At 41.7% G+C, this 17,034-nt stretch overlaps 1 protein-coding gene across 2 annotated transcripts in view; it reads left to right on the top strand.

Annotated features, from left to right (window-relative positions):
• The window catches only part of dspa (desmoplakin a), a 90,254-nt gene that overhangs the window by 9,052 nt on the left and 64,168 nt on the right, over positions 1-17,034 (top strand). For both annotated transcript variants that reach the window (XM_067981971.1, XM_067981972.1), the window contains exons 3-6: positions 3,765-3,916; positions 7,214-7,397; positions 13,014-13,142; positions 16,897-16,965. In XM_067981971.1, coding sequence (XP_067838072.1) covers positions 3,765-3,916; positions 7,214-7,397; positions 13,014-13,142; positions 16,897-16,965 — 534 coding nt within the window. The remainder of the gene's footprint in view (positions 1-3,764; positions 3,917-7,213; positions 7,398-13,013; positions 13,143-16,896; positions 16,966-17,034) is intronic.

Raw genomic sequence — 17,034 nt, 5'->3', positions numbered from 1 at the left:
TATGTTTTTTGTGGGGTCTCATGTTTTAGAACTTTTGTGCTAAATCTAATTTCGATGTAATAGTCTACAGTCTCCTTTCCTGTTGCTTCACAATTTTCTTTCTGGTAAAGATCACAACCATTTTAACCGGCACGGACACGATGGGCCGAATTCCGTGCCATAACTTTGTATGATTTTGTGATAATTGAGTCCTATATATCTGCTGGAATTATTAATTCATGCACAGGAACACTACTCTCTCAAACTGGTTGACTAGGAATCCACATTTCTTTCAAAGCTGGTCTTAATAAGCACTAGGGTAAAGAACCTTTTTGGTCTTTATTAAAGTAGAAAATAATAATTGTAATGAAGAGAACAATGTTTGGAAGTTGATTATTTCTGGGGTTTTTTGGTGACATCAACCATATTTTGAAGCTTTAGATACCACTGCCATGGTTATTGGTGACATAGTGTGTGGGGAAAGCTAAGTCATAGGAATAATGCTCATAGCCTGATGTCTACAAAGCCCCATTGTGCTCCGGAAGGGAGATTTCCACAATCAGTACAACATGAAACTTTGTGCTGTTTGGAAAATTTGGCTATTGTATGACAGGAACAATTTTTTTGAGGCAATTTAGTGGCTATAATGATTACTATATAGTTAAATTATGCAACATTGCTTTGTACAGAAATGGAGTTGTGTACAAATGGGCTTGCAAATTTTTTTTTGTGAGCATAAATGAATTTTTCTGTCTAAAGTTTTAGACAGGCTTCACTAATGTCAGACCCAAAATAATGTAGGTTAGTGTAGTGGTTATGGTACTGAACTAGCAACTGAGAGATTGAGTTCAAATCCCACTAAGCTGTGAAATTGGATTCAGTAAATCTGGTAATTTGTGGGCTGGCACCAGGGGGAGAAAAATGACCATGAAAGCTACCGGATAAGCATAAAAACTCCAGTCCCATGTTACGTGGGTTGACTCTTAATGGCCTCTTGAAGTGGCCTAGCAAGCCACTCACTTATAAAACAATGAACATAAGGCAAGAGGGAGTGCGCTACCTGGTCGGAGCAGCTAGGGATGGGCAATAAATGTCGCCCAGCGTAGGCCACATCCTGAGAACAAATACAGATGGTACATTGTTTGAATAGCAAAACTTAAACTGTTCGGATTCCTACAATGGCTCATTGGTTAAAGCTAAGCTGTACAGACCAGGATTTTAAAAAAAATGTTCCATCTTGGAATATGGGTTTCGCTGGCAAGGCTGGCATTTATTGTCTATCCCTAGTTTCCCTGAAGATGGTTGTGGGCAGTCTTCTTGAACTGCTGCAGATCGTGTAGTGAAGGTATCCCACAATGCTGTTAGGTAGGGAGTTGCAGGATTTTTACACAGCAATGATGAAAGAACAACGATCTATTTCCAAGTCAGGAAGAGTACTTGAAGATGATGGTATTCCCATGATGCCCATGTCCTTCTAGGTCAGGGGTATCAAACTCATTTTCTATGATGGGCCTGATCTGATATCCTGGAATTTGGCATGGGCCACATTCAGTAAATGTTATTAGGACATGCTCGGTTAGAAATTGGTATGCGTTTTGCCGTTTTTTGGCGTAAAATGGACACATCCATACCAAGTTCTGGGTGCGAGGTCTTGCCCTTAATCTGTGCCAGCGCTATGGCAGCCGCCGTATTGATCCTCACTATTTACAGGCATCCCTGGTGGTCACCTGAAATCAGCATTGGATCAATTTAAATATGCAAAGAAAGGTCCTGTGCCTGTTTCAGGATCTTTTTGTAAAATGCATGAAAACCTAGGTGGAGCATGTGCTGTGAAAGCTGCGACTATTTTTTTTTCAGTACTACAGTGGGCTAAATGGTGGTCCTTAAAGGGATCGCTGGAGGCCACTGAAGAAATGGTAGGGAAAGAGTGCCACTCCCAGCTCCATAGTGCTGCTGCCGGCTCGCTTTCCTGCATTTTCCTCCGCCCCACCTCCCAGATTCGATGCCCCTGGAGGTGCAACAGACGCCAGCAACTCGCCGCTATTATTAAAACGAGGCCTGAAGCCCAATTTCGCATGAGCCTCTGGCTCCACCTTCTGGTGTGCGCTTGAAGTTTTTTATATATTCGTTCATGGGATGTGGGCATCGCTGGCGAGGCCAGCATTTATTGCCCATCCCTAATTGTCCTTGAGAAGGTGGTGGTGAACCACCTTCTTGAACCGCTGCAGTCTGTGTGGTGAATGTTCTTCCACAGTGCTGTTAGGTAGGGAGTTCCAGGATTTTGACCCAGCAACGATTTTCCACCTCATTATTTCTGCAGGTTTTAGCAAGCAGTTCTTCAAAGATTCTCCCTCAGAATATGGATTTGATGGTTATTTCATGGGCAAACAGTTAATCCCACCCCCAGGACTGCTGGTCTCTCCCTCAAGCCCCATCGATCAGCTGTTCTTGCTGCTGATTGAAGCTCAGGCTGCAAACTCTGCGAGAACTTGAGCGGGGCGACAACAGTTGAGACTGAGGTATCAGGCCTGGGTTTGGTACCCTGATAGAGGCGCCGAGGACATGGGGCTGCGGCTGCCCAATGTGAGCAGTACCGGTTGGAGCTCGCAATATAAAACCGGGGCGCGCAGCTCCATGCAGACCGCCACTAGCGTGCTGCTGCAGGACAGACAGGACCTGATCCGGCACCGCTGGACTAACCCCATCCCTCACTCGCCTGCAGTGTGAAGTGCTGAGAGCTGCTTAGCTCTGCAGTCACTCTGTCTCTATGTGAGCTGCCATGTTCCAGTGTGTAACTGCAATATCAAGTCTATCGCGCGTACACATGACTCGCACACCAGGGCGGCTCCCATGCACTGGAAACACAGCACAGCGTACCATGGGCTGGAGGAAACTGTTCCTTGGGCCGTAGCTTGACATTCCTGTTCTAGGTGATTCAATCCCTGATTTATATTGAATGAGTTGATCTTAAGCTGGAATGGCAATTGGGGCGGGGTCAGGGTTACAGTTGGATCAGAGAGGGGAATATTGACACGGGTTCCTGCCCTGATCCCTGCTGGACATGCATGTTTATGGATGTCCAGTGAGGACAGGCTTGAGCTCAGCTGTGGTGCCTGCTTGGCTGAATATTCTGTTGATGTTCACTGTCTAAACTGACGGGATGAATGGCCTCTTGGATGAGATACTGAAGATGTGTATGACACCCACAAAACACATTCCTAGCAAAAAGTAGTCAACTTCAGGGGAGAAGGAATAAAGAAATATTTAACTTGGCACCCTTAGGATAGCCCAGTCTAATATCTCCCCTTTTTGGGTGTGAGGTTATAGTGGAGCGTCAACTGTAGTAAGGAGTAGGAAGAAGCACAACGTCCCATCTTGTTGCAAAGCTCCTGTTTAAATTAAATTGTGATGTGTACGGACCATAGTTGTGCGCAGTTTGAGTAGTAATCGTTTTTGTGTGACTGGGATGTACAGGCATCCGAGTGGTATATTAATGGTAACTGTTACATTCATATGTTCAATAGTTGGTACTGTATATAGAAAAGCTTTGCACAAAATACATAATGCATTCAAATGAAATTGCTTTGTCCTTTATTTTAACTGAGGCAATAACCTGTCATGTTAAACCATTAAAATAATTTTGAACAGAGACATTAGATGTTTGTAAAGTGATACCATATTTTGTTGTTTGAACTGAGGACCTGACTCTGCTTACATTGGAACATAATTATGTTTGGTTAAAACCTTCAAATGCCATTTTTTTTTCTCTCTCTATTTTATATTAGGATTTGGCTGCTTTCAGAAATGGCCTGCCTGGGAAATACCGATCAGAAATTGATGCTGCGTTAAAATTGGCTGGTGAGCAGCTAGCAGCAATTGAAGACTATATGGAAGACTTAAAGCGTAGTGGGAAGCCTTTTGAATCAATCAAAAAAAGGTAAGAAAAATTACTTTGATTCCAGTTTAAACTGAAATGTACTGAAGATCTGTTTTGAATCACAGAAACTTTAGTCTGCCATTCAGCCCCTTGAGCCTGTTCCACCATTCAATTATATCATGGCTGCTCTGTAGCTCAACTCCAGTTACCTGCCTTTGCTCCATATCCCTTAATATACTTACCTAACAAAAATCTGTAAATCTCCATCTTGTATACTGTGTTTTGTAACAGAAAACATCCTTCAGATATTGCAAAATGAAGAAGTTACTATTTTTGTATTTTGATACACTGGTAACTAAAAGTTTGAAGTTAAAAGTAAATCACTTGGCTTCCATGATTCTTTTGTGACTTTTTAAGCTGATTTAAAAGAACATAGTTTTTACAGTTAATCAAAGATTATCAACATTTCAAAATATGAGGTCAGAATGTAGTTGTTTGTATTCACACAACGTTTGTTAGTAGCCCCACACTGTGTAATGAAACAATACATGAATAGTTAAATGAATGACAAACAGCAGAAAGAGATGTCATTCTATAATTGTGGACTGTTTAGGAAGTACCACTGTCAACAAACTTCATTTTGTCAGGAAAATCTTATATCAAAATAAGGTGATTTTATTAACACTAAAATCAAAAGAAATTGCACCAGAAAGATTTCAATAGATGCTACCTTGTTTTTAGGAAAGAAAATAATTCCAAACTCCTCGTTCTCTTTTCCCCCCCCCCCGCCTCACTCTAGCTCGCTCTCTCCCTCCCCTTCTCTCCCACATTGTCTCAGGCTATTTTCTGCATACAATTTTATTAGTAATTGCTTTGGCCAAATTGAGACAAAAAATATATTGGTTGTGGACCAATCATGAATATTTTATGTTAGTATTTTTTAGCTTACAAAACAAGACAGTGTAAGGGATACACAGTTAGATTTTCCACTCATTAACTATGAATGGGTGGAGAATGTAGCCCTTTAGTCTACATGTATAGAGAAGGTGCATTATCAAGATATTCCAAAAGAGTAAAAAATTACTGTTAATGGTTGGTTAGCTACTGGACTACTTTGAGTCTGACTGACCAGCTTGTGAATTCTTAAAGATATTTCTTCATAAACCCCTTTTAGCCACCTGCGAGCAGTTAGCAAAGTACCCTAGTGATCATCAGCATCTTAATTGATTTCAAGATAGCAATGTTTGCTACACAGTATCTGGACGGTTTTATTGACATAGGCATAAGGCAAATTAAACAGTGCACATGAATGCAGGAAAGATCATGGCAGCAACCTTTTTAACAATTTGTTTTGACCTTGATGCCGAACTGTTTAGTCAGGGTCCGTTATGTGCTTTCGAGTTAACACTAGCTATCTTAATTCTGTTGCTTGCTATGCTAACTACAGGATAGCGACAACTTCATCTTGTGATTGTGTTAAAATGGTTTTCTTCCTTTTTCTCCCACGCAAAAGAGACTCTTCTCCTGTCCCTTTGACAACCCATTTAAGATCAGGCACTCATTGTGGGGGAATCCAACCTGTCACACTGTGATGCAGTTTGTTAATAAATTAAGTGTTCTGCAGCACCAAGCCGTTGCAGGAATATACCATGAATAGAAACGATTACATTGTGCACAACCCTAAAATTACAAAAAGGTGGTGTAAATTTACTATTATAATAAAGGCGATATTCTGTAGAGGAAGATAATAAACTGTTGAGTTTTGGAAATAGGAGTTTGAAGATATCATTTCGAGGCTCTGACTCTGGATGCCAGTCCTTTTAACACCTCCTGTATAACTCGCTCTGTAGCAATTGTATTAAGAAAAGCAATTAGGTGAAGGTGGCTTATTTCACCTTTTTTATTAATATTGGTAAATGGAGACTGGAGCAGGCTGAACACAGGCATGAAAACGTGCTGAATTATTAACTCCAAATTCACCTGAGGGTATAATCCAGGACAGAACCATAGTGATTGGTCAGCAGATTCACCCAGCTCAGTACATATAACTACTAAACAGATGTATGCAACGTTGTGTACGTGCATACACAAGTATTAACAAAAGGCTCTGCAGCTGCAAGTCATCAGTGAAAGCAGGCCTGCTTCATGCAACCCACCTCTATAGATTCCAAAGAACTCAGCGAATGCTGCATCAGCATTTCAATCCGAAAAAAAATCTTTCAAAAGAAACCTGATCATGAAATAAATACATTACACCAATTATAACATTGTTTTCATCAGTAGGAATTGAGGGATTAGTGAAATGTTCTTAATGTACATCTGTGTGATGGAATTAAAATAAATTGAAATGTGTTTATGGCAAATCTTTCAGTAGACCAAAATTAAATGAGAACATTTTAACTGAAGATGCTTGTGAGTCGTGATTTATTTTATATTGTATTTTCGTTACAAGTCCAGCTTTCCCTAACTCAGTTCACCTGAAAATTTGGGTGCCAGGATAATAAGATGTTGGTTGGGTTGTCACGTTACTGAAATTTTGTTATTACAATATAATTGTAAATCAGAATAATTATGGAAACCCTATATTCAAGGTTAACAAAGCAAACTGGGCAAGATCTTAAGCTGTTTACTATTACAATGTTTGTTGCAAAATGGTTTGATTCATCAGATTCTACAGTGTCATAATATTGATTATATGCTGATTCCCTTTGGGATCGATTTTAACCCCCTCGCCCAGTGAGAATGGTGCGTGGGAGGGGTTTAGATCAGGCCGAATCCACTTACCGACTTGAGGTCGCTCCGTTCCTGCCTAGCGACATCTAAACTTCAGCCGATGCTCCCGCTGCAGGCAAGCGAAGGCCTAATTTAAATTTAAAAGTTGTGGCCCGATGACGTCATCGGTGCTGCAATGTGAATTTAACTCAAGGGGAGACACGCCTGATGTCAAACCTACCAGAGAAACCTGGCACGATGCAGCAGAGTGGCCAGAAGAGGCCGAGCTAAGTAAGATTATTTTTATTCTTCGGTTAGAATCCTTGGGAGCCAGGAGGAGCAGGAAGAAATCCTTGGGCCTCTCTTGCCCCAGCTCTGTCAGGCAGGCTCTGTTATGGCCATATGATCCACCCCACCTGATTTTTCCTTTGTGCTTTGAAATGTTTTATGCCCTGATAGTAGAGATGAAAATCTACTCCATGAAGTTGCTGCTTATTCATTAGAGCAAGTGTTAAATTCATGTGATAACACTGGTGTGGATAATGCACACATGTCAAAGCTTATAGTGGAAAACCAATATTGTAGTTTATTGGTATCCTTTTCACTTAGATCTGTTCAGTTCTGGTCTTTGAAACTCTTTTGCAGTGTGCATCATCTTCGTGATCAGATGCGTGCCATTTCTAAAGCTATCACTGACCGATACATTGACCGAATGGTTGAGCGTAACAGGCCAGCATGGCATCACACTATCCAGAGATCCAGAAGTTCCTGGGATGAAGGGCTTTCAAGGTCAACTAATGAGCTGTTCAGCTGGATAAAACAGCAAAAGGTAAACCAAGTCACACTTTCATATATTTACAGAATAATAAAAAGGAGAACTGGCCTTTGTAATTCAGATTTTTATTAATATTTACTTTTTTTTCCTGTCTAAATTTTTCCAGTTTTCTGTCCTTTCTCCTAAAGGCACTCACCCTTAATGAGTATTATGGGTGATCAAGTGGTCATTCTTTATGTATGAGCCTGGACAATGAGTATTGTTAGCTTATTTGTAAGTGGATTATCCGAGTGCCATTGTAATGTACTGGCATGTGCAGAATGCACCCGGCAACAGGGATAGGTGGACAGGGATCAAGAGTGAGAACCCTGGTTATTTTCCCCCTCCTCTAGCCTAGGGGGATTGATGCCACTTGCAGTTGCCCCCCCTGGCCCCACCTACTGCCCCAGCTAAAATCAGCTAGCCTGCCACAAACTAGGACCTTCTGGCCTGCTTGGATAGTATTGCACAGGTGTACCATTTACCCACTAAGCCACTTTTGATTTTTTTTAAAATGAAAAGTACACCCAGGAATAAGTCTTTAATAGAAATAGGGACGGATATTAGGTGAAATTGATGTTTAAATCATTTAGACACAATATCCATTTTTTCCAAAAGTGGATGTTATGATGGGAATATCTGACAGCATCTATGGCATGTACTGTAATGAGATGGTGGACACTGTTCCCTTTCCCAGCTCTATGAAACGTGGGTTGAGGGGAAGGCGCCATGCCTGGTTGAGGGTCATCTGGGCCTCTTCTGCCCTTAGCATGAGTAATCCCTAGTGTGCTTTTTTTTGTGTGTCTTTCTTCCACTAATGAACATGATGAACAAATTGCAGTTTAGTCTAAGTAGAGCTTGGAATGTCTTCAGTAGGTGCACACTTAGCAATTAATACTGGGAGTGGTGGTCACTTCAATATATTCTGTGACCTCAGATATAAGTGACAAGGATATTTGGCCACAAATCATTGCTTACTCTCATTAATGCGGCATGATTCCTGATTTGATGAAGTTAATTTAGTACCTTGATTATGCAGAGGAGGAATTCACCAGGCTCAGGAGATGGGGAGCAAGTTTCTGGGGTGTTTGGCCCAAGAAGGACATTGTTCTTCATACATACAATCTTGTGATGTTGGGTACCCACTACTATCCTTTCAACACGGTGTGCCTTTGAATCACCTCCAAATATACCTCTCATCACTTTTCCAATAAAAACTACCAAATAATACAAATACACTCCAGAAAACCCTCTTATTCTCCAGGAATCATTTAAATTATTGTACAATTAGTTTTGACAGTTATCTAGTGTTTCACCAATATGCTTTAGCCAAGCAACTGAGATACTCCATGTATAATGGCAATTGGCTGGATGGTACAATCCTGCAGCAAGAGGTTATCAATCCTGGATGGGATCAAATAACCTTAATAATGGGCCCGCTGAATCTTTTTGGAGCTGAAGAGTCCCTTACCATTATTATCGTTTAGCTCTTCCAGGCCTCTTCTCCATCCTCAGAGAGGTGCCTTGCCACTCCTGATTTTCCTGGTGACTTAGCAGGTGCCGTTGATGTGCCCACCCTGTATATACTAATGACCTTGTCCCAATTAATTTGGGACGGCGTCTGGGCCTGTCCTTTAGGGTGGCCTTAGGATATGCTCCGCCACTTGTCCACTGGCGGAGTGGCCCTACAGGAATTTCGAGGCTGTATCTTCCAGTTCTGCACTCCCAGTCTAAGCTACTGCCTGCTTACAGCTACATCATCTATACGTTTCAACATTTTAAAAACCTAGATCAATCCAATTAGTGTTATGATATGCCTACAAATATGGGCCTGGGTCTTTCTGGGCTCTTCAGAAACATGGTGGGGTGCGACTTCCACCCTTCCATGTGACCCTGAGAGCATTTTCCTGGGAAGGCCTAATTTTATAAGCAGTGCAGGTTTAATCTTGGAATCTCTACTGCTGGGAGGCAGACAAATGCGATTTTGGCTGTAGCAATTTGCTGTATGTTAAAAGGTTCAGAAGATCATAAATTTGTCTGAGGAGAAACACAGTGAGAGTGAAAGAAGAGGATTAAAATGACAGAAGAAGGAGCAGTATTGGGGGGTGCCGAGAGTGACCAAGATTCTCAGATAGATAGCTTTTTGGCAATCAAAGGTATTAAGGGATATGGGCCAAACGTGGGTATATGGAGTTAGATCACAGATCAGCCATGAAATTATCAAATGGCAGAGCAGGCACGAGAGGCTGAATGGCCTACTCCTGTTCCTATGTTCCTAAGCTTTGGTGGAGGTAATGTTGGTAGAGATCAGGGCAAGAAGAAACTAGAGCCTGGAAATTCCGGGCAGGTTATCCTAATCTCCTGCTGTAACTTCAGTGGGAGATCAATGGAACCCTTGGACAAATCGCATGAACAGACTTTTTGAGCCATTTCTTGGAGGATTCCACCGAAGTTACGGTGGGAGATCTAGAGAATTCCTGCAGAATCTTGTGGTCAGGTATGTTGGCACCCAGGTCAGAAAGCTCTAGAAAAGAGTGGTTTTTGCAGTTTGGAGGGAGGTGGCTCACGCAGTCAGCATCACTTCAACCACCTCATGAATAGGAATGCAGTGCCAGAAAGGTTTTAGTGACTTCACAAGGATGGCCAAGGTAAGTGAAGGCGTGAGTACCCATGTAGATCACAAACTCATGCTGGCAGCATGATTCACCTCTACACCATCCATGATCATACAATATGCATATTAACTCTCTCCTTCATCTCTTCATTTACGAGATACATGGCTAACAACCACCCCTCTTTCCCCTCCCTGCCCTCCCCCATAGCCACACATCCCTTTCTTACTATTCCATTGCTCCTTATTCTATTGCCCGAGATCAAGTGTGGTAATGTTTGAGTGAAAAGTAGAGTGAATCCTGCATCACCTACACCTGAAATGAACGCATTATGACAATGGAATGTCTGCAGAATCTCAATTAGTGTCGTAGCACTCGATTCTTCATTGCACCTGTTGTCAGCCTCTATCTTTGGATGACCGAGAGGTGTCATTATCCATGGCTGACGCAGGTATCCCATGTCACGTTACTTTGACTAAGGAGTTCAGGTATCTTGGATTGCCTGAGAACAAAAGAATTGTGGTTGCTTCCTGGGTAGCATGTGTTGACATGCAGAATGAAGTGGCTTGTGTCACTCACAATCTGCACATTCAGTGAATGAAATCTTTTCCAGTTTTTAATTTGATAGCATTTTCAGTTGAGGCCTTTATTACCACATGGGTGTTATCAATGGCAGCCTGTCCTTGGGACACTTGAAAAAATTGGATTTTTTTTTCCTCCTTTTCTCCCTTTGGACCACAGATAAAATAATGAATTTGAGGCCTGTCTGAGCAGGGTTTTTGTCAACTATTTACTGAAGTGATGCACTCCTGATTGTCTTGTACGACTAATGTTACCTGAGGCTCGTTGGAACTATCCCATTACATAAAAAATTTAGAGTGGTTGTCAGCTTTACAGCTGTGTCCCAGTGACAAGAAGCTGCAGGTCAGGTGCCAACAGCTGGTAAATCTCACTTTCTGCATTGGGGGAAACTGTAGCCTTATTGCACAATACCAATAAGAAAAATCTAGACAGGATCTTGTTGGTTGACTGTCTGGCATGGATACCCACAGGTTGGGTGTTGCCTCTGTACATGATGCTGCCCTTTCTTGGTTTCCATCCTCTCCTCCATGTCCTCATTATTCTCTTCCTCCAAGCATAGATGCAATAGAATTCCAAGAGGGAAATCCATTATCTCCTTAAATTGGTTGATGAATCTAGCAACAACCTTTTAATTCCATAGATTTCAATAGGCTGCTTTATTGGCAGTCACTTCAAGGCTTTTCGGTCATATCGGTTCGCCAATCCGCATAAGCAATGGCCTCAATTATACTTTCCCGCTTTAGAGACAATGTACTGGATTTAACACCATTATAATGGTGGTGTTGCCTGCAGGTGGGAAATGGGTAGAAACTAAAGAAACTCCTGGGGATAACACAGCCACACACCCCTTCCTTCACCTACATGCATCAGAACAGGCAGATGCAATCTACATTGAGGTCACCGCAGGAAAGTAATGGGCATTTTCTGGGGTGGGGGTTCGATAGTAGATTGTCCCACCACATTTCCCTTGTCGTACTGCCTCTGTAACACCTGAATTTGCATAGGTTTTGCCAGGAAATTCTAGGCTATAGTGTATGGATGAGGGGGCTAGTGCACTAAAATTGAAAAATTGTTGCCATAGTGTAGTTTATTCCCTAGTACTCTGTCAGCGTGTAATGTAGTATCAGTTACATGATGCCACGTGCCTTCAGATCCCACTGCAATATCAACTTTATTATGTTTGCATATATCATGCTATACCTATCACAATGATTCATTCAGTTATAAATTAATTTTATTACTTTTTAAAAAGCCACATATTGCTTGTATTAGGCTCTCAGGCTAATTAGATTGGTTGAATAATTGTGCTTTATTTTAGAAAGAATTCTTGCTATATAACCTACAATACAATAATGTGCATTTTTCTTTGTGACATGGACAGAGCAGTCTGCAGATAGATAGGTCCAAGCAATACAATACCTGCGACATTGTGTTGTGCAGGCTGCTACTGATGCTTGAAGTAGTGTCGGTGTCAGTGGGAGGAGACTGAAATTCTATAGTTAAGAGCAGTGGTTTAGAGGTTTTCAAAATACAATTCAGTAAATGGGCTTAATTTTCTTCCGGGTGGTGTCCCCGTCAGAGGTAGGTTGGGCCTTCTGCCTTAACCCGTCCCATTTTCCTGGGTAGGGGGTCAATTATACCTACAGGGTGGGCTCCTAGCATTAATTCTGCTCTTAAGAGGAAGCCCACCACTGTGTAGCAGGGAAATCCAGTGGTGCTGCAGTGGGACACTTGCTGCACCACTGGAAGAGGGAGGCAGTAAAGCTGATGGGAGCAAAATCCCCCTGCAAATATCAAAAAGAAATTCTGAGTTAATGGCTCGAGATGAAGCCACGAAGGGGAGGAGGGAATTGGAGAGCTGGCCAGGACCAGGTACTCTTTCTCTGTGCCTTTGATGATCTTCCTGCCACTGTAGAGTCTGTACCACCGCCCCTGTTCTTAATTTGGGAGCGGTACTGTGGTGGGAAGGCAGAGAAGTTGGTTTCCCTAGGCCCGTCCCTGTCCTTTAAATGTGGAAGGGGTGGGCTGCAGAAATTTCTGCTTTGGTGGGGGGTGGGGAAGGAGAGGAAAATTTCCAAAGGCTGATTTAGGGGCAGGTATTTGGTAGTAGGCCTTCCCGCTCAGGAAGTATAGGAAAGTAAAATCCAGCTCTGTGTGTCGTATGCAGACAAGGTCATCAGTAATAATTTTACACTTGATCTGTGTCCCACACAGTCACTTTGCCAAGATTGTGTCTAAAGGCTTGATTTTCTGGTGTCATTTCTAATGCTCGTGTCTCGTATTAAGTCAATAGAGAGACCAGAATTGTTTTTTAAAAATTAAAAGCCGCCTAAATCGCATCCTGATGCAAGGTTGCAAATACCCTTATGTAACAGGAAAGGGGTTCCAGAAAAAAATCAAAATTCTGTCTAAATTGATCTCTTCATTCCCCTAACAGCTCATATTCGATGCTCAAGAATGGGGTTTTGATGCAGCCTCGGTAGAGCAACAGCTAAACGAACAAAGAAGATACCATAAGGCTCTAGAAGACTTTCGCTGGAAAATAGATAAAATGAAAATGGAACAGGTAATTGTGCAAAGCTGTTGTCAAACATTTTTTTTCCCATATTTCTAAAATTTTGCTTCATCTGATTTAAATGGAAGTGTATGTGGCAAGAAGGTTGCTGCTGCACTTGGAACAGTATTCCTGGAAGAAGGACCATGCTGTCTGGAAATTCTCCAAACTGGCTGTTGGTACCTGAGACCCTCCCAAAAATTGAATGTTTTCACGTAAACTGAAAAAAAATCACTTCTTGAAATTGTTGCACCATCTTGAGTTTAAAATCTTTGGGGATGAGAAAAGTATTGTGGCCAGGGTTTTCCACTTCTGCGCTGGCCAGCCCGTGGTTCGCAGTCCGTTAAAGTGAATGGGTGGAAGATCTCTCGTTGGGGATTACGGAAGAGGAAAACAATAGCCTATGTATCTTTTGATTATAAGAAGCTTCCTATTTTAGTTGTACAAGGTGTGATGCTGCAGATTTATAAACTTGAACATTTAAAAAAGCATGATGTGTAACTAGAAATGGACTAAGAAGTATAAGTTTATTTTTGAAGTGTGTAAGAAGAGCAATAATGTGAATGAGAGGGGCACTTTTTAAAATTGAAACTGAGAATTAGTAAACCCGAGTTACCATCATAAAGTATTAGTGCAATGTAACTAACGTTTGGTTGAGGGCTACAGACTCGAGCAGTGTTTTGCTTGAGGGCCACATTGGATTGTACCTACGTGCTCTATTGTGTACTGATGGGTCTGTGCCTGCCATTCCTCACATGGGAGCTTATAAATTCAGTTGTACCATAGAGTGGAGTTGCCATATAGTCATTGCCATATATCAACATACAGCTGTACGAATGCCAGGATGACTCCAACAGCATTGCTTTCCTTTGGTTTGGATTGCAAGAGAAAAAAGAAACTGGTGGTGTCTCTGTTCTAGCAACATCGCATGGCTAAGCAGGCTGTGAGCAGACAGCAGAAGCACACACAGCAGATGATTTACCCAGTAGCACAGTAAGCTTATCCACAGCACCCTTTTGGGAGAGACTATTATTAGCAGATATGAAAGTGGTTTATGTATTTTATAGCAAAAAAATTCTAATGAGCATGTAACATTGGCCTTGAACAATAATATTTTACATGTACCTCCTATAAACATGCCATTGTGCAGCAAAATCCTTCCTTATAGCACACCTAGATGTGCTATAGCTGCTTTAAAGTGTTCCTTCTGTCAGACTACTTCACAAGTCCATGAATGCCTGTGCTGAACATTTAGGATTCATTCACACTGGAAGTAAAGTCAACCTAAACCATAGAAATCAAGACCGAGATCTCTGCGCTATTCCAATTCTTGCCTCTTGCACATTCCCCTTTTTAATCGCTCCACCATTGCTGGCTGCGCCTTCAGCTGCTTAGGCCCTAAACTCTGGCATTCCCTCCCAAAACCTCTCTGTCTCTCTACCTCTCTCTCCTCCTTTAAGACGCTCCTTAAAACCTACCTCTTTGTCCAAGCTTTTGGTCACCAGTTCTAATATCTCCTTATGTGGCACGGTGTCAAATTTTGTTTGATAACACTCCTGTGAATCACCTTGCGACGTTTTACTATGCTAAAGGCGCTATATAAATGTAAGTTGTTGTATATTCACAAAACGTACAAGGTGAAATCGATTTTAACATATGAAGCTTAATGTGTTTCTGTGAAATTCTGATATCCTCAATTTTAACAGACGTTAAATATTCAAATGCTATTGTTGCACAGCATGTTTGCTTTTCTGAACACTGACCCAGAAAAGTACAATTGACTAATTGCCATCAAGTATTTGGTGAATGATTAAAAATGACTAATTCCCACAGAGTACAAGAAAAGAACATTCCAGACACAGTTACCATTAATAGACGCCTGAGAAGAATTATAGTAATTGTAAAAATTACCAAATGCAATTTTGGACATATGCCTTTTTGCTTAATAATTACCTTTTCTGTAGATTTACTAGCAAACACAAAAGTTATATTACAGACTGGATATGCTTCTCACTTACAAGAGACCCAATACAGGAGAATCTGCGTATAGTGATCACATAGATATAGTACTCCATAATGCAAATACTATTCGAAGAGAGCAGGGGAGGTGTCCCTCACCAACATCACTAGAAGAGATTATCTGATCAATAATTGCTTTGCTGTGTATGGGGCATTGCTGTGTGCAAATTGGCTGCTGCATTTCCCTACATTATGACAATGACTACATTTCAGAAATACATTTCATTGGCTATGAAGCACTTTTAGATGTCCTGAGGTCATGAAATCATACTATATAAATGCAAGTTCCTTCTCTTTCTTTATCACTTCTAACAATTGATACAATGTGGGGAGGGGAATTGGTCCTCATTCTGCACGTTTTATGAGCATAAAATAGGACCAACGAGGAGTAATTTAGGGGTGCAATGTCCCGTGCCCAATCTGCGCTTGGAGTACAGGCTCTGCTATATTGGAAAAGGCGGCTTCTGAGCCATCTGTGGCGCTCACCTGAAACAGATCAGGGGTTATCCTGTGAGGTTTTAGGCCCCCTCCCAGAAATTGGTCAAAAGCTAGGCAGAGCATGCTCATACTAGTTTTTCCTTGAGACCGCAAGAAGCCACCAAAGAAAGGGCAGGTAAACTTTTTTTTAACCTATGGTGCCGGGAAAAATAGGCGTGCTGCTCTCTGCTCCACAGTACTACTGCGAGCCACTGCTGGCACCTGCTCAGTCTCCCTCTCATTCACTTTTCCTTCAACCCAGTATTTACCCGAGGGCTGCCGGCGAGACAACCGGCCCACATTGGTCCCAAAGCGAGCTGCCTTTGGAGGGGCGATATGCGCCCGCAGCTCGCCGGTAATATTACAATGAGGCCCAATTCCTGGTTCGGGCACCCGCTGGAAGCATGCTATCAGTTATGTAGCTGAAAATGGACCATGACGAATTTCTAGCCGACTATTTGCTAAAACAAAAATGGTACATCAACGTTGGCTAATGACCAATGACCAATTTACACAAAAAATTGAATATACAGCTTAGAACATTAACCTTCAATTACCACCTGAGCTGCCCTGCCGATGCACTACTTACCATAAAAATAAACATTTATATGAGATTGAAAGACAACTATTAAAAGCTAGTGGCGCTCACTTCCAGGGGTAGATTTTAACTTTCACTGTCGGTTGAGGAACTGATGATAGCAGTTTGACTGCCTGTTATACAGCCCTCCCGATTTTCCTTTTCAATGGCGGGTGTATAACGTGTGCCCGATCTCCAATATCGAATTTACCGTCCGGCGTTGAAAGTTAAAATCCCCCCCTCTCCTGGTATTTGCTGGCTGGAATCCAGAAATAACTTAGTTGAGATTTGCTAAAACCGGTGACGCAAAGACCCAGTAGTCTAGTAATGGGTCTTTCTGCTTTGCTGCGTGGCAAATTCTGGCAAGCTTGCTTTTCGGTTGCAGTCAGCCACACAGGACCTGGATGTGCTGAACTGGTGCCATTAGCATGGATCTTGTGCAATATAAAAGCAGTTTTAATTAAATTATTTGCTGCTTTATTATTCCTGAATGGGGACTTGGAGGATCGCAAGAGACCCGACATCTGCTATAAATGCTTGGTTAGATATAGCAATCATTTATGCTATTTGCCAAATAGATCTGGATTCTACTTTATAATTATGAATGCCATTTTTTCTGCTACGATTACACACCAAATATCTAATGATGGTTGTGCATTCAGAAGTTATGATTGCTTTGTCTTCCTCTCATAGAGTGACAACTATTCTGAAAACTACAGAGAAAGCATTCAAGCAGTAGAAGATGATTACGAAAGCATTTTGGTAAGCAGAAGTCCTTGATCAAGCTAAAAGTAGCATTTTGCATTATTTAATTGAACAAATAATGAGTCT

The sequence above is a fragment of the Heptranchias perlo genome, chromosome 3 (assembly GCF_035084215.1).
Source record: "Heptranchias perlo isolate sHepPer1 chromosome 3, sHepPer1.hap1, whole genome shotgun sequence".
In the NCBI taxonomy this organism is placed as follows: domain Eukaryota; kingdom Metazoa; phylum Chordata; class Chondrichthyes; order Hexanchiformes; family Hexanchidae; genus Heptranchias; species Heptranchias perlo.
Note: the sequence above shows the minus strand (reverse complement) of the source record. Positions and strands in the feature narration are given on the sequence as shown.